Source organism: Boleophthalmus pectinirostris, unplaced genomic scaffold (assembly GCF_026225935.1).
Source record: "Boleophthalmus pectinirostris isolate CB_2022bp ecotype Guang Dong unplaced genomic scaffold, ASM2622593v1 HiC_scaffold_1, whole genome shotgun sequence".
In the NCBI taxonomy this organism is placed as follows: Eukaryota; Metazoa; Chordata; class Actinopteri; order Gobiiformes; family Gobiidae; genus Boleophthalmus; species Boleophthalmus pectinirostris.
The window spans coordinates 13883973-13902541 of NW_026570970.1; the positions used below are offsets into that span (position 1 = coordinate 13883973).

General features: G+C 39.5%; 1 protein-coding gene across 1 annotated transcript in view; it reads right to left on the minus strand.

Moving 5' to 3' along the window:
- kcnj3a (potassium inwardly rectifying channel subfamily J member 3a) overlaps positions 1-17147 on the minus strand; it is a 113239-nt gene extending 96092 nt beyond the window's left edge. Inside the window, exons 1-2 of the mRNA XM_020931901.1 lie at positions 16470-17147; positions 9606-9822 (exon numbers count right to left, since the gene is read on the minus strand). Coding sequence (XP_020787560.1) covers positions 9606-9822; positions 16470-17147 — 895 coding nt within the window. The remainder of the gene's footprint in view (positions 1-9605; positions 9823-16469) is intronic.
- Between the last annotated feature and the right edge of the window lie 1422 nt (positions 17148-18569).

Genomic DNA, 18569 nt, shown 5'->3' on the forward strand with positions numbered 1-18569 from the left:
CTGAAAATACAACTCCAGGAAGGTTTTCGGAAGAGTATGCAAACCCATATCATATCATGTTAAAAAGCAAGCTCTCTTAATTAGCATTTGTAAATGAGAGCAGTGTATAGACTCTTACTGTACACGTCAATGCGCAGGCTCTTATAAATATTTCACTCCATACTTCTTGCGCTGTATCACCTTGTAAACACGGCTCCAACCATTTCATAATTAGCACACAATCTTGATGAAAACGCAATTTGCTCCACGTATATGCAAATGAAGTTGGGATTCCTTCACATGGCATCGGAATAAGGGATTAAAAAAATAAATAAAAAAATCCAAGTTTAGGTGCAGTGCTGCAATCCGGAATACTCAAGGAGGAGGAGGAGGTTGCCATGGAAACAGAGTTACATGGGCCTGAAAATGAAAGCGCGTGTGAGGGTTTGGAGTTTCACTGTACATCAATTTTTAAACCCAGGGATTGTTTCTTCAGGCTTGTACGTCAGGCTTTCCAGAGACGGATAAAACGGGGAAAATGACATCGAAATTATCATGAAAGATGTTGCTGTGCTTGCCGTCAAACATTATGTTACAGTGCTAACAAGTAAAGAGGGAGAGGGGGTAATTAGCGGGGCATTAAAACGACTGCGGCTATAGCTGTTTGATCGTAACACTGTACATATAGAGCTATAAGGGAATCAACATGCAGTGTTTGGTATAAGCTCTTGTAACACTCATGTAAAGCAGATGGTTGTGATAGTGACTGTTTACACATTATAGACCATAATTATGTGAAAATAAACAGATCATTATTGAGATTGACAATGTTTTTTCATGGGATATTTTGGGTCAATTTAGATTTTGTGATTTAAAGGTGCATGTGTTTCACTTCGTGGAAACCGTCTGACCTCACAGCATTAGGATTAATTTGCTTGACGATAGGCGGGTACTTTTTTATTTAACCAATCGCTGCTATTTGGTCGAGATTTATGTAATGCGCCAAATCCCGTAGGAAAAAGGGCAATAACGTCTTTCCCGATGATAAAATTCACCACACATTCTCTTTGTTCCGACTTTAAATCCTCGATCTTGGGAATCATTGCCAACATAGAATGTATGGCTTTGTCTACATCCATTTCAACCGCTTTGTTTACTGTTGTGCTGTACCACAAAAAGGGACCCAAACAGGTGCTTGAGTTTGACGTCATGGCTTTACAGCTCTTCACTGATTGGCCGGTGCGCGGTCTACAAAATCCGGGGTTCCTGCAAACCGTTTTGTGTATTCCAATTCCTGACCTAGACACTGGAGAGAAATGAAATTGAGCACAGGCACTAGATGGCGCCAGCCTGGGTAGCATTGTGTCACTTTTCTGATCTGTCAAATGCTTTTGTTCATGGAGATGTTATTGCTTTGTCTGGAAGGTTTTACAGACTTCACAGAGACCAAACCAGACCAAGTTACAAGTCAGATTTGTGCAAAGGCAACCCTGCTCAAAATCAGAATGCCTGTTAGTATTTTTGAGCTGTGTGTAAATGTAAGATAGAGCTGTTTAATGTCATACTGTGGAACATTCGGACCCCCAACCAAAAAGTCACCTAGTGCAAATTTAAATGTACTACGATGTGGGTCTCGAACCTGTAGCTCAGAAGTCAGGAGCAGCGCACCACCCACTTCCAAATCCGTCGCCAAAGGATTTCTGAATTATGTGTATGTGCCAGGGGTGGAGTGGGGATTTTTTAAGTGGAGGTACGCGATTTGTGACATCATCGATATGATGACTAAACCAGTTCTAAACCAGGACTAAACCAGTTCTAAACCAGGACTAATCTTGGACTTGAGAGAGAGAGGAGAACCTCGAGCTTGTGGAGCAAGGTGTCTGCAAAGCGGGCATGGAGCTCTGCACCAGTCCTTTCACCTGCGGTCACTCGACTGTCTACGTGAGTGCACCTCGGGCTCGTCCTGACACTCCGTCCTGGTTCAGTTCTGGATTAGTCCTGTTTTAGTCCTGGTCCCCTCATTTAGCAGGTCACTACAGGACAGTACTGGAGCTATCATTAGCCTTAAAGTTGTAACTATTTTATATTTGTTATTTTTTTTTAATATCTCACGTTGGTAGAAGTGGGTGGACGGCGCACCCTGCGTATCACGCTCACTACACCCCTGGTATGTGCTGAATAACAAAAATTGTATTAAATAGATGCCTACTACGACTGTAAATGTATAATTTTGATGACTAACTTTCTGCCTTAATAAAAAGATAGTGCTTATGTATCATCAGCAGGTCACTGTACCTATGTAAGGTCATCACTCTTATATACTGTATACTCAATACTCAGTTAATAGCGCTCTGGTATTTTAGTTTCGTAAAGGTTGCTCACCGGAGGAAAAAGGATTGGAGAGTCTTGTACTATTTCTTTTGCCTGACCAGCCAGAACCTCCTACATCCTGCCATGTTGTTCAAACACGGCCTTGATTGTATAGTAGTATTGTAAAAGCATGTATGGTCTTGGCTGGTCGGGCAACTATTCCTTGAAATGGAGTTTGAATTTTTAGTATCGTAACACTGTTCTCCATTTATCTCCAGCAGCTTTATTGATCACATCTCGGTCATTTCTGCCTCTCTGTGTTTAAAATAAGATTACAGCTGCTAAATAAAACAGTTTGATATTTGTGTATGAAAGAGACATTAACATGAGACCAGGTTAAGAGTCATTTACAATTTATCTCCAACTAAGCACCTGATACCTGCTGTTGCAATTACTGGTGTTATCTGAGCGTGAATAAGATGATGATAAGATTATACAGGACCATTGCTTTTATTCTCTCGGGTCTTACAGGTTAAAAAAAAATAAAAATACAGCTTTGTCCAGTATTTGCCGTGAGAGGTGTAGTAGTGCACAAGCTTCAATCATGTGGTATCAGTCTGTCCTACTGACCTGAGCCTCAGAGCTGCTCCAGGCCAGGGACATTCTCACACAATATTGAATTTTTAGGTTATAGGATTCCCAAAACATTGCGTTACCAAATCTGTCCTATTTTTTCTCTGTATTGTGTAGTTTAAGGAATAGTTTTATGTAGCGTCAGATAATGAGGATGTGAAATAATTACATTAGACGGAATATTGAATTAGATGAATTGTCGCTTTGACCTACTTCATGTATTGCTGTGAAAGAAATTTTTATGAAATGTAAAAATCTTGACGACAATAGTGCCAATTTCAAATCAACTTTTAAACAGCCTATATTACACTTTTTTTTTAAAATCTACAGTTTGTTATAACGCTGTTTCCTCATCGTAACTGTACCTGGAGTTGTGTTTAACTCACAAATTCGTTCATATTTAGGATTTTGTCAAACACTTGTGATGTGAACTCTACACACCTTCACTAGAATCATTTGGATCATTTTGTCCCTGGAAATGCAAATCACTGCTGTACTAAAGTTAAAAGGTAGATGTTAACTTGAGATATATCACTTCATGACATCACAAGGTGGGACAGAGCATTTTGGGCTTTGGAGATGATAGACTAATAATAAAGAGTTACTCAAACATGTGTGAATGAAACAAAACACAACTCCAGGTATGTTTTTGGTTTTATGATGAGGAAACAGCATTATATTACATTAAATATTGAAATATCGATATATCGTATAGTTTAATGCGATGATACAGTATCGATATCATGGACTGCTGTATTGATATATCGCCAAGAGTATTTTTTGGTATATTTTACTAAATTATTTTTGCATCGCTACATTTTTGTTGCTTGTTCAGTGGAAGGAAACTTGTTTATGCGACACACTTTCACTGTTTTGATGATTAAAATGTTTGTGTTTCATATAAACTTTGCACGAGAAGTGGTTTAACAAAGACTTTTAGTATCACAGCCATGATTTAGCCTTTATTTTCACTGAACCATATCGAACTGATTTGCAATATATCGAATCGAAAGCTGACTGTATTGAGATATGTATTGTATCGTGGCTCATGTATCGAGGTATGTATCGTATCGGCAACTTGTTAATGATACCCAGCTTTAATTATAACAGGTCTTCAATGTCACAAGAGTCAATTTAGCGTCATATAGGACCTGTAACCCCCTCCCTAAAAAGTAAAAGTTATATAATGTACCTAGTCTATCTAAATAAATACCTGATATATAATGCCTTTGTGTCGCAATTCAACCACAAAGTAAAAAGACTGCAAGATTTTAACTAAAATGTCTTAGATTAGATTAGATTAAATTACAAGTAGTCATTAGGGAGGAACACTAACAAGCAATATGGGACCAGTCATTCATTCAGTCCTCTGCTTTGTAATGAACTTGAAATTTTAAAATGAAAAAGAAACAAAAATTCTGCCAGTTTCTAACCAACGGCTGTCACTTCTACGACTTCCACTACAGTGTACTAGTACTGTCACGATACTAAAATTTCAATCTCGATTTGATACTAAGGAAAAGAAGTGATGCAAAATACCGATGTTGATACAACAATGATAATGACTTACTTAGACAATAGAATGTGATTTTCAGCATTAAAGGTGCATTGTGTAACTTTTTTGGTGGAGGGTCCATTATATCTGTTATTGCTTTGTCTGGAATGTTTCACAGTATGGTATTAAATCTTTCTATCTTCATGGAGACCAGACCAAGTTACAGATCAGATCTGTGGAGAGACAGCCCCGATCACAGTCAGAACGCGTTTTATTCTAGGTATTTTTGAGCTATAAATCTACCTGTAATTGCATAAATCTAAGGTAGAGCTATTTAATGTAATGCCTAAGATGAGACTTAACCCCCCCACATCTGTACAGCCCCCACAGTAAAGCGTTGTCTTAAGACCCACTTTTATTCTCTGGCTTTTAACATTGCATGAGTTGTGTGGCCCTCTGTGTCTTTTATTTATTTATCATTTATTTTATTGGTTTTATTTATTTATCCCTATTCTGTTTTGCTCGTATTTTATCGTTTTAAGACTAGTATCTGCCAGTTAAATCTGAGAAATGTTTATGAAATGTGCTATATAAATAAAGTAGATTGGATTGGGTAATGTCATACTGTGGAACATTACAGGCGGAACAATGACGTATCGGTAGAGACAAGCAGGTGATTGACCCTCTACCAAAAATGATACAGAGTGCAGCTTTAAAGGGACAGATTGGAATTTTGGACATAGGACCTCATTTCCTAGTGAGTCAGAGTGTTGGAGACGTGTGGAGACACTTTTTTAAATATTCCATCCAGTCCTTGTATTGCTGGAGGTTGCTGGTGCTAGGCTAGTGCATGTCAATGGCCATAGTTATCCTGCCACAAAAAACAGTTTTACCCACTCCACAAAACACCCGAAGCAAATCTGTTATTACACCAGACTGTCGATGTGAATGTTTGTGTCAATAGAATAATTTTAGAAATAAAACCAACCTTGCATTTGAAGGATTTATGTCTGAGCAGCAGCAAGTTGTACTTCCTGATAGAAAGCTTGGCAGCGGCGGACTGATATATGACAAAATAGTCCCTCAACATGCGACGATTCATGCGATGCGAGGTTAGTTTTATTTCAAACATTATTCTATCAACACAGACATTTACATCGACAGTCTGGCGCAATAATAGATTTGCTTCGGGTGTTTTGTGGAGTGAGTAAAACTGTTTTTAGTGGCAGGATAACTATGGCCATTGACATGCACTAGCCTAGCACCAGCGACCTCTGCAAATACAAAGACTGGATGGGATATTTTAAAAAGTGTCTTCACACGTTTCCAACTCTATGACTCACGAGGAAATGGGACCCTATGTCCAAAATTCCGACCTGTCCCTTTAACTTACCGAGATATTGCTTTTTGCAGTGCATCTCCACATTATCACATTTCATCTGAACTAAACCTAACAGGACTTCCAGTGACTTTACAACAGCGCAATGTGTAAAACTGGTGTTGAATCGATTCAGGAGGAGCATTGCCGAGAATTTGACTGGGGGCATTACTCTTGTGGTGCAAATGGATCCCTTTAATTCCACAGGGGCTTTTGGGAGCAGCCGATTTTTCAAAAATGCATAGGAGAGAGTTTGTAGATTGCTTTTTATATTCCAACTGAAAGCTATCTAGTCCAATACAGGCCAGAATGTTTCATCTACTGTGCGCTAACGGCTGTAATGGTGATATCTGTGTATGTTTACTATCCAGGAATCAATTAGATGCAATTAAAGAGCCAATAAAAAACCTATTTGGAAGTGAGCTTTTAACACCAAGAGAGGACTGTATATATGCGGGGAAAGTTTAAATCGATAGCTTAAGTAAAACAAAACAGACAAGAGCCAGTAGTTGTCAGATTTGAATAAGGTTGCAGTTCTTTACGTAATGTAATGTCCACTGTAAAGAACTAAATATTCTGTTATTGAGAAAAAGCTTAAAGGGCCCATATTATGCTATTTTCTGAACTATGTTATAATGTTCTTCCTTCATCACAAACATACCTGGAGGGGTGTTTTGTTTCATTCACACATGTTTAACACACAAACCCCGCATGTTTAAGTTCTTTTCTCAAACTGGAAAACACTCTGTTCCACCTTGTGATGTCATGTGGCGATACAGGAAGTGCTCCACTGTGTTTTTAAACCTCATACACCATCACTAGAATCTAGGGTTGTAACAGCACATGTATTTCTGCTGAACCATTTCGGTACAGGACATTCAGTTCAGTGCACGGCTGAGCAAGAGTGAGTTCACGCAATTTGTGTGTGTTTACATTCTGCCACTACACGTGCAGCTACACAGAAGTCTCGGCTCTCTAATATTGACCAAGAAACTCGTCCGTGATTGGGGGTGGCAGTGTTTCTCACAACACTTTATATTTCGGCCGCCTTGACAACAATTGCTCCCCACCTTGGCTACGTCCCTTCAAACCACGTGAATCCTCGCAAAACTAAGGTCATCACGCCCCGGTCCTCACTTTCTCCTTTCTTTGGCACAGAATCTCCACTACTAGAGTAATTTGGATAATTTCAGCTCTGCCAGTTTCTTCAGAATGAGGTAAAAGATATGTGTTAACTTAAAAACTACCACTTCATGACATCACAGATGGAACAGAGCATTTGGACATGTGTGAATGAAACAAAACACAACTCCAGGTATGGTTTTTAATGAGGTAACAACATTATTACACGACTTAAAGCTTGCAAGAGTCAATTTTCCGTAATATCGGACGTTTAATTCTGAAACGCATGGAATTCTTCAGTTACTTTATCCCCTCATAGTTCAGTCTTTTCTCAAATGTGAATTATCTTTGACGCAATACTATGATACTAAAAACTGCAATACCATGTTTCTGAAATCAAACATGAAAAGAATATACACATAGCAGATACTTGATCATCTTAAATCATAAGTATTGTCAGCAAGAGAGTACTGATGCAATAGTCATGTGGGTATTATAAGGTTTGTAGGGATTCCTCCAGCTAGGTACTCTTTTCCAAGATCCTGACTTAAGATCTGAAGCGATATTATTAGTATTTCATTTGGGTTGCTCCAGTTTTACTGATTGATAAATGGGTCAAGTGCAAATGACTATTCCATATGGCCACATTTGACTCTTTCTTTTACTTTTTCTAACCAATTAATACTACCTGTCAAATGTTTGAACTCGCCCTTTCATTCTGTGTTTTTTTGTACTACTTTCTACATTTTGTTTACACACAGACGATATGTAGTAAAGAAAAAAAAGTGAACAAGTAAACAAAGAATTCAACAAAAAATCTTCATATATTTGGTGTCTTCTGTATGTTTATAATATATAGAAAGTAGTAAAAATAAAGTAAACAAATCCTTGAACGAGATATGTCCAAATCTTTTGACTTTTAGTGCAACGTGTACATAAAATATTGGATTTTACTTCTTGTTCTTCTTGTTAGAATAGTGATAAATGTAGGTTTCCATTAGCAACCAAACTATGTCCCTGAACACCTCCTCCTTGTTCCTGTTCCTTCTATAATTTGGCAACATGCAGAAAATTGTCCAGTTTTACACATAACAACTTTGTCTAATTAGTGCGCACATACAAGACTCGAGGTGTCTGTTCCTGCATTGTGGAGCATAAAATAACTACTCCTGTTATTGCTGAATGTCTCACCCCACTCTTCACCTCCATGTCTTACTGCTCATAGTTCTATAATCGTGTCAGGGTCAGCTCTGTGTTCCTACATGGGTTGTATAGAGCTAGAAATAGAAACTCTTTGGAACATTCTTTATGGAGACAGATGCCTTTTGTGCCATACTGTGGGAGATTATAATCAAAAGAACAACATTTCCATGGAAACAAGCAGAAAGAGGCCCTCCTCCAGACCAAGTAAGAGTCAGGTTTGTGGAGATGCAGGTCCTCTCATATTCAAGGGATCATAGTACTCTGTTTTCTGATCTGTCATAATGTGGTTTCCTCATCAAAAATATACCTGGAGTTGTGTTTTGTTAGTCAGACTGGCGCCACCTAGTTCCTCCACTCAATTTCATTTCTTTCCAGCGACTAGGTCAGGAATCAGAATACACTAGACGGTTTGCAAGAAGCCTGGAAGTGCGAGTTCGGGCACCAGCCAATCAGCAAGAAACCATATATTCTGTGTTGGCAATGATTCCTGAGATCGAGGATTTAAAGCCAGAGCAAAGAGAATGTTTGGTGAATTTTATCAAGGGGAAAGACGTTATTGTCCTTCTTCCTATGCGATTTGGAAAACGCTTAATATACCAGTTAGCCCCGTTAACGGCGCATTACATACGTCACGACCAAATAGCAACGACTGGTTAAATTTAAAAAGTACCTGCCTACATCGAGCAAACAAATTCTAATGCTGCGAGGTCAGATGGTTTCCACGAAGTGAAACCAGCTGATGAATCAGACCTAAAGAACAGCATTTCCAGGAAAACAAGCAGAAAGAGGCCCTTCTCCAGACCAAGTAAGAGTCAGATTTGTGGAGATGCAAGTCCACTCATAATAAAGGGCCCATACTATATTGTTTTCTGATCTGTCATCATGTGGTTTCCTCATCAAAAACATATCTGGAATTGTGTTTTATTTCATTCACACATTTGACACACAAACCCTGCATATTTACTTCTCTCAAACAGAAAACTTTTAAACTCTGTACACCTTAACTAGAATCATTTGGATGATTTCTGCCCTATAACTGCACATCTCTACTGAACTTAAGGTAAAAGGTAGCTGTTAACTTGCAAACTACCACTACATGAAATCACAAAGTGGAACAGAGCATTTTGAGCTTTGGAGATGTGATAGACTCATAATAAAGAATTACTCAAACTCTAGGTATGTTTTTGATGAGGTAACACCATTCTAACATGGCTTAAAGCTCACAACTGTGAATTTTGTGTAATATAGGCCCTATAAGGACACATGTTTTTCTATGTTTTTAGTGCAATAAAAACATAAAAAATGAAGAGTAAAAAGTTATATAATGGGACTTAAAAGAATTTATACTAAAATGTGAGTAAACTGAATTGTGTGAACAGAGAGTCCTACGACACATTTACTCTCCCATACTATCTTCAGCAACAAAAACATCTTTACAACCTTCTCAAAATCCACAATCCTTCCACATCCCAAAGTCCTACTCACCTGTGGTCTCTACGATTCCCTCCAGGATGACGACGATCTCAAACTGCTCCGTCTGCATGGAGCGCTGGGACAGGTCGTAGAAGGGGCTCTTGGTGTCGATGACGTGGCAGATGGTGAGAGGAGACACCAGGAAGAGCTGATCTGCGCCGGTGCTGAAGCCCACGTCCAGCTCCAACTGGTCCAGAGGAAGGAACTCTCCCTCTGGGGTTTGCCGGGACTGTGGACAGGAAACGGAGGGCAGCGAGTGAGTTATCTGGACACTCAGAACCACACGCTTTGACAAAAGTTAAAAAAGATGAGTAGATCTGGTGCTGTATCCTGTCTCTTCACTTTCAGAGGGTGTGATTGACAAGTGTATTAACCAAGGAGAGAGAAGCGAGCTCTGTATGCGCCAAAAAAAACAAAAAAAACATGACAGTTTACATGTAAAAAGGGGGAAAACAACATAGGCTATGTTCAGACTGCAGCATGAAGTGACCCAAAACAGATTTTTTGGCCCCTATGTGACCTGTATCTGATCTTTTAATGACTGTCTGAACAACACAGATCTGATTTTTTCAAATGCAACCCAGGCCATTTGGATATGTGCTCCTAAAACCGATAGATATCATGCGACTTCATTCTGAACGGCCAGGTCGCATTCATCGCACCTACAGGTCAGGCTTGGAGTCTAGTCAATGGAGGGAAAGCAAGGTTTGCGAGTTTATTCATATCTGGGGGGGATCAGTCAATCAATCAATCAATCAAACTTTATTTCTATAGCACCTTCCAACGACCAAAGCCGACCAAAGTGCTGTACAACATTAAAACAAGATAAAAAACAATAAACATCATACAAATAGGCCAACAAAGCACATTACACCATTAAAATACAGAAAGTGTCACAGGGCCACTAAGTGTTAAAAGCAATTCTAAATAAGTAGGTTTTAAGTTTGGGATCGCTGTATTCAGGCCAAATTGGAGGGGTCGGTTTTTGAAATGATTGCCAAAGAAATGTCCAAGCACGGCTACAAACGGTCCTGGCTCCAATGTCAATGAAAAAAAAAGACCCTGCGAGCCAAAGACAAGGAGGCTAAAGACTCAAAACAAACGAAACGGCCGTGGCTGTATAACCTGTCCATTTTTACGAAGAACTGGACTGTATTTTGTTAAGGCAACTTCCGTAAACACTGAGCATGTTCGCTGCGTGTGATGTCGTCGTGTCCTCCAATGCACATGCAGGTCACTTTTGGGGTGTTTAAAGATCACATTTAATTGGAAATGTCAACAGCCTTACAAAAAAAATCTGATTTCACAAAAAAATCTAAATTGAGTCTAAACGTAGCCATAAAGGACTGGGAAACTGTGGATTTTGGCAGAATCAACAACTGAAACACCAAACTGTTACTTATCTCAGGTAAAAGAAGTTATAGATTTAGATTTTAGGAGATGTCTTCCACACTTGAGAGACATGTGTGGCTGTGGTTGGATCGTTTCACGCTCTATGGTCCAATTTCAGACCCTTCTGGATTCTAACAGAATGCAGAAGGGACCTGTGAGCAAGTCAGTGGACTAGAGGACAGGTAAGAAGCTAAGATTGGAGGTGTGTTGAAAGTAAGTTGTTGTTATAGGGAGAAGAGACGCTATGATTGTGATAATATTTCTTCATTATTCACTCATTAAAAACAATAAATGACTTTCAATGCTAATACTAATGCTAATTTTATGAGAAGTTAATTATTGGCTTTTAATTAGAGCCATTAAACCCAAACAAATACCCAAATGTATTTCATGTAGATTTGTAAAATGTAATTAATTGCACTTAACTGCCCTACTCCTCTGCAAACTGTCCCAATAGCCACTCTGATACAAGAACACAGGTAAGATTATTGTCTTGCCCAAGGAAACAAACACAGCAAAAGAAAGTCTCTTTGAGTATTGCTCATAATTATGTCAAGAATGAAAATATAATCTAATAATAATGAACCAGTACCACCTGAGTCTCTGGATTAACAGTGGTTCACGGTGGCTGAGCTCACAGGCTTTCTTTTTATAACCAGACTTTTGGCAGTTCAATCCCGCCTCTGATCAGATCGAGCTGCCTTTGTGTCTTTGGGCAAGACACTTGAGCAACCCTTTTGCCTTTTATTAGCTCCTATTGATTCAGTTACGACTGTAGAGAAACCAGCCAATGGAAGGTTTTTGATGCAATAAAGTTTTACACAAATGATCATTTTGCAGGAGGTCAGTGGTCAATACAATTTAATCTTTTACAATCACAGAGTTCTATCACCTGAATGCTCAAGAAATGTCTCCACGTGGGTTTCTACTCTTAAACCTAACACCGTATTTCGACATTTCTTTAAATTAACGCTTAACAACTCTTAATGAGTATTGTGATTTATGTCTTATTTCAGCTTGGACAGGCCTGCTGGTTTTCATTGTGCCAAGATTACAACATGTAGTTCTTAACAGGCAGCGTTTCAGACTGACAAAGCCATCACGTGTGGGTGTGAGAGGAACCATGAGGTCAACATTAAATATGATCAATAAGACCTGACAATAAATCAATACAAGGAGCTATTAACACAAATCATTATTATGCTTTTGGGCTCTCACAGTGACAGTCCACTGTGAGACTCAGCCAAGGAAACAATACTCTTCTCTGCCAGCGTATTAAAGAGTGAATATAGTAAAAGATAGAGATACGTGGGATTGTGTGTGTGTTTTATTTTAAAGATGATGGAGGGGACACTTGATATTTAAAGGAATCGTAGGTAAGATTTTGATTTAAAGTAAAGCCCAGATATGAGACTTGTTCAAATCAAATTCAGCTTTTACTGATAACAATTCAGATTTATTCTTAATTTCAAAATATTGGACATGACGGTCAGGTTGCTTATGTTATAATTTGGTGTTTTGGTTCTCAAGAGTGAAGAGTCTGTCATTTGGGTTGCCAGTTTCAGTGCTGAAATCCAGTTGGTTTAAATCTAAAATGCCTCTCTGATCTGAACGGCCACTACCTAAACCCTCAGCATCTGCAGCCAATTATTAACCAGTGCTAGTGCAGCCCGTGCAGCTCAGGGAGGGAATTCTGGAGGTCCGGTGTAGACTTAAGTGAAAAGAATGAGAAAAAAACTTGTATGTGTCCTCTATGTGCAACTACAAGGCAACTAACAACAGGTACAGTTGCTAGTAGCCTTTTTATCTTTTTAGTAAGAGTTCAAGCTATATATGGTTCCCTTAAAGCTGCACTGCGTAACTTTTCTGATCTGTCACTCCCTTGTCTCTGTGGAGATGTTACTGCTTTGCCTGGAATATTACACAGTATTGCATTAAAGATCTAGTCAGCGTTTATTTCGTTACGTAGATAGAAACATGTATTCCTGCTATTACTGGGGTCGCCTCTTCACAGATCTGACCTGTAATTTGGCCTGGTGACGTCTCCATGGAGATAAATACTGTACGTTTATTGGCATACTGTAGTAGAGCATTTCAGCCCAAAGGAATAACATCTCCATATAAGCAGAGGTAGAAGTCCAACAATAAAGTTACACAATTAAGGTGGTGAAATATGCACTTTATACATTTAAAGTGCCCATATTTCGCAGTTTTCTAATTCAAGTTATAATGATATTTCCTCATCAGCTACTGTGGTCCAAAGCAAGAAAAATGATCTGATGAAGGCTTTTTTTTTTTTTTTTTTTTTTTTGCCAAAACGTTATTTATATATAAAAAAAATTTAAAAAAGCTTTTGGACATTGGCCATCTGAGTGTGCTGTGCATTTTTTCACTTTTAATTTCTTCATCACACACAAATCTTGCATATTTAGTCTGAGTTCTTCTCTCAAACTGAAAACACTCTGTTCCACCTTGTGATGTCATGTGGTCGTACAGGAAGTGCTCCACTGTGTTTTTAAACTCCATACATTTGGATCATTTCAGCTCTGGATTGACCGATTTCTGCTGAAAAAGGTAAAATGCAAGTGTTAACGTGAAAACTACCACAACATGACATCATAAGGTGGAACAGAGCATTTTGAGCTTTGGAGATGTAGACAGACTAATAATAAATGATTACTCAAACATGTGTGAATGAAACAAAACACAACTCCAGGTTTGTTTTTGAGGAGGTAACAACATTATAATCTGACTTAAATCGCACAAGAGTCAGTTTTATGTAATATATGAGACCTTTAAAGATTAATGTGGTGAAATATGCACTTTATACATTAAAAGTGCTCATATTTCGCTATTTTCTAATTTGCGGTTTGAGAAATTTACAACATTATATCATGACTTAAATCTCACAAGAGTAATTTTTGCGTATTATAGGACCCTTTTTTAAGATTAAAGTGGTGAAATATGCACTTTATACATTTAAAGTGCCCATATTTAGCTTATTTTTTTATTTGCAGTTTGAGGAGGTAACAACATTATAATATGACTTAATCTCACAAGAGTCAGTTTTGTGTAATGTGGGACTTTTTTTTATAAGATTAAAGTGATGAAATTTGCACTTTATTCATTTAAAGTGCCAAATTTTTGCTATTTTCTAATTTGTGTTTTGAGGAGGTAACAACAATATATCATGAATTAAATTGCCAAAATTGAGTCAGTTTTGCTTAATATAAGACCATTAAAGATTAAGGTGGCAAAATATGCACTTTATACATTTAAAGTGCTCATATTTTGCTACTTTCTAATTTGCGGTTTGAGGAGGTAACAACATTATATCATGACTTAAATTGCAAAAGAGTCAGTTTTGTGTAATATAGGACCTTTTTTTTTTTTAAGTTTAAAGTGGTGAAAGATGCGCTTTATACATTTAAAGTGCTCATATTTTTCTACTTTCTAATTTGTGGTTTGAGGAGGTAACAATATTATATCATGGCTTAAACCTCACAAGAGTCAGTTTTGTGTAATATAGGACCTTTTTTTTTTTAAAGATTAAAGTAGTGTAATATGCACTTTATACATTTAAAGTGCTCATGTTTTGCTGTTTTCTTTTATAGGACCTTTAAAGATTAAGGTGGTGAAATATGCACTTGTATACACAGTTTGCTTTCAGAGACAAGCTTCAATTAGCAGATCCAAATGTTCTTTTCACTTGGTGCTCCGCTAACTGCCTGGCCATAATTCAAATTCCCGTCCAACCATGTAAACAAACATTTGACGGCACGTCCAATCAAGTACACTTCTGAAGCGCTGTCAAAAAAGACAATATGGCGTCCGTCGATATCCAAATTAAATCAAGGGAAAAGTGCATCAAATGTGCCACTTTTTGCTTCTTCGAATAGTGTTGTTCACAGTTGCTTTGTTAATGGTGGCTAACGGGGGCTAGCTGCTAACTGCATGAGAAGAGGGCCATCTGTGCTGTTAGTTGTGTATGTGTTTCTCCTATATTCGCCACCACACAAAAGCCAGTCGCTGTATTTCTACGGGGGGAAGTTGCTGTGGACTCCCCCTTTTGGTATTTTGCGGTACGCTCGCAAATCACATACATTACATCTGACATCTGGAAAAGGCATTTGTTATGTTTATGATCGCGAAAATAGACCAGAAAGATTGACAAGTTTGAACTAAAATTGCAGTATAACACGGTTTTCAGTGGGCTCCAGACAAACACAATAATAATATTGTCAATCATTTTTGTAATATGAGATTGAGCTGGTTCTAAAACTCACTTCCAACCACTTTTATTATGACGTGTTCAAAATTGCGGTAGAAAGTCGGTAGTTTGTGAGAGAAACTGTTTAAAATCTCATCAGAATGTGAATGTTTTCGCCCCTTCAGCAGTAAAAGTGATATGTCTAAGGAATATTATGCAAATGCTGCTAAACTCATGGGGGTAATAAATAATAGATTGCATTTGTACAACAATTTGAAGGCACCCGAAGCACAGACTTTAATATAATTTACTTTCAATAAACAATCAGCAGTTAAATTAATTACTATATGTTTAGAGTTAACTTTACACTGTTTTGAAAGTTTGATTATTTCAAGTTTATACCACGCACTTGAACCACTAAAACCTCTCTAAAGAACTTCAATCTATAGGTTATAGATTATGCAACATTTAATTTCTTTAGTGCTACTTTTTTGCAGATTTTGCGGCGTGATTTGAGCAATTCAGTCGAAATTATCAGCTTTGTTTTCGTGGGTTTCATTGTGGATTTTTGTCTGGAATTGTCACTCCTAGCCTAAGTACTGCGCCTATCTGACAGAAGGACATCACCATTTTCAATTTACAAAACAATGTGCATTATGGGAAGCACTTATAGCTCCCGTTTTATTCCTGGATCATTAATGGCACATTTAGCAGCACATTCTGACTTGGAAATGCATATACAAGTCCCTTTAATTCTATATACATTTGGTGTCAGACTGCAATGTGCGATCCTGTTCCAGCACTGAGCCATAGTGCTGTGCCTGGATGTGTACCATATGCCTAAAGAGTGTGACAGCATTACGCACATCCATAAAATATGAATAATCCGAATGCTGCGCAGTGTTGACACGTGTGGGGGCTGTTAAAAGTTGCACGAGCTCGCTGACTGAGGTAATGGGGGAAACCAACGTGGCCTAATGATGAGGAATAAGTGGCACATTTTCTCCACTGTCACCCGTCACTTGCCTGGGAGCAGTGTGTGGGGACAAGGATTCATTAAAAAAGTCCTGATAGACGCGCACTTGGGGCCCTCTTTCGTGTGTTGTTAGTGCGTTACATAACCAACCAACAGGCCACTGCTGCTCTGGAGAGAGGAGTTATGTATGTGTGTACTTAACAGAATATGGAAATGAATATGCCCATTTGCCGTGCGCAATTATGGCTGATGTGCTGGGAGCAGCGGGGTGCAGTCAGAGCTACTTGGGAGTACTTACTTTGAGCAGTTTGCAGCGGATCTGTGCGGAGACCATATGGCTGTTACGCAGGTTGCCCACCCTGAACATGAGAGTTAGTTTGCCATCACGCATGGAGATAGCGGCGTGCTCACTGAACATCAATGTCTCGGCCCTCTTCTTGGGCTGAGACATTTTGATAAACATGCATCCGATCAGAAAGGCATCGACGATGGAGCCCAGGATGGACTGGAACAGAAAGAGGATGATGCCTTCGGGGCACTTGTCCGTGATGTACCTGTAGCCGTAGCCTATAGTAGCCTCGGTCTCTATGAAGAAGAGGAAGGCTGAGGGGAAGTTGTAGACGTTGGCCACACACGGCGTGTACTGGTCGTTGTGGGCTTTGTTGAGGTCCCCCCGCATGTAGGCGATTAACCACCACATGGAGGCCATGAAGAGCCAAGCCACCGTGTAGGTGAGGATGAAGATGAAGAGATTCCAGCGCCATTTCAAATCCACCAGAGTCGTGAACAAGTCTGAGAGGTATCTGCTGGTCTCACCACCCAGGTTCCCATGCTGGACGTTACATCGCCCGTTTTTGTCCACAAAGCGCTGTCTCTTTCTCTTCTTCTCCGGTGGAGGCTGACTGAAGCCGGACCCGCTCGAGGAAGTGGTCACTACCTGGTAATCGTCCCCAAATTTCTTTCGAAGTGCAGACATACTACGATGACAGCAGCGAAAGAAATGAGAAAGATGTAAGGCAGGGAGCGGAGGGAAAGTCCGTGTGAGTAGTTGGTGCAGCCCGTGCGCAATGCTCCTCCGGAGAAATAAAGTGCAGTGTCTTGACTGTCTTTAGTCTCGCTGCACCGTCCTCTTTCGCCCCGCGCTACTGTTGCTGCGCACAGCCATGAAACATCAGCAGCGGGAGTGCGCCTGACAGAACATAGCAGCCATAGAGCGGTGGAGAGGCTGGGGTAGGTATCCAAACGCGCCAGTCGCAGTCCAGCTCTACTTGCGTCTACCAGTTACTGCGTTGAGGAGAATTACTCATCGTAGCGAGGAGGTTGTGCCTTCACTCTTTATCGACCGCTTCAGGACGCACTAAGTAAGTTTCCCCCCAAATCCCTCCGAGAGCGCGCCATAAACGAGCCCAATCCACGCGTAATTAAAGAGCTGCCGCCTCGCAGAGATGCTCCCGCGCGCACTTGTGCGTCCTCTTCCTCTGGCCCTGAGCGTTGGAGCGGTGAAGACTATTCTCCCAGTCCGTGCTTCTCCGGTGTGATGTGTATACATCCGAGCATATGACAGGAAAATATGACAAACTGGAGCCGAGCTTGGAGGAAGAGCTTCACTGTCCCACTGTCGTCATTTTCAGACGCGCGCATCGACGCCAATTACCGGGCATTTCTCCCGTTTTCTCCCGGGGCTTCTTTTTAAAGCGACCAGATTCGATAAGAATTAGATCCACAAGCTGCTTTTTGTGGTGGTTTTCTGCGCTTGGCTCCTGCGCACTTCCACTCTGCCAGTGATGCTCGCAGTGTTGCCTGGTGGTGCTAAAGACACAGACTCTTTGGAGGAGGAGAGAAGAGGATGGCATCATCCCACTCGAACTTATCAAATATGTGAGGACGGGCTGAGGTGGTGGAGGGGCTGTACTCAACAAACCAATTAAACTGGCATCCCATTAAACACACAAGTCATTTACAACTGCGCCAAATTTGGAAGCATGCCAGCAGCTCCTTATTTTAACATAAAGAAAGAACATATACATAATCCCCTGTATATGTCGCATATACAGTTATGCTCAATGTATTTATATATTTATATACAAATGTATATCAGAATTTTGAAGGAAAAAAAGATTTAGAATATATTTAAATTAGACACCTCAGGCATAAGATCAGCACATTAAACTGAAAGGCGAGGTTAGGAAGACAGTTTTTGTTTACACATTATAAATTACAAATAAATCTCTTAAAGTCAGCCAAAACAATCGTGCATGAATAGGTTTTTTTCTTTTTATGTACCACTTGACAATGACAATATCTAACAAGAACCCAAAAATACCAACTATGCAATGCTATGCTTTCAGATCTTTTAATATGTTATAGTTGATTACTGATCTACCCCTGTTTTCACCAC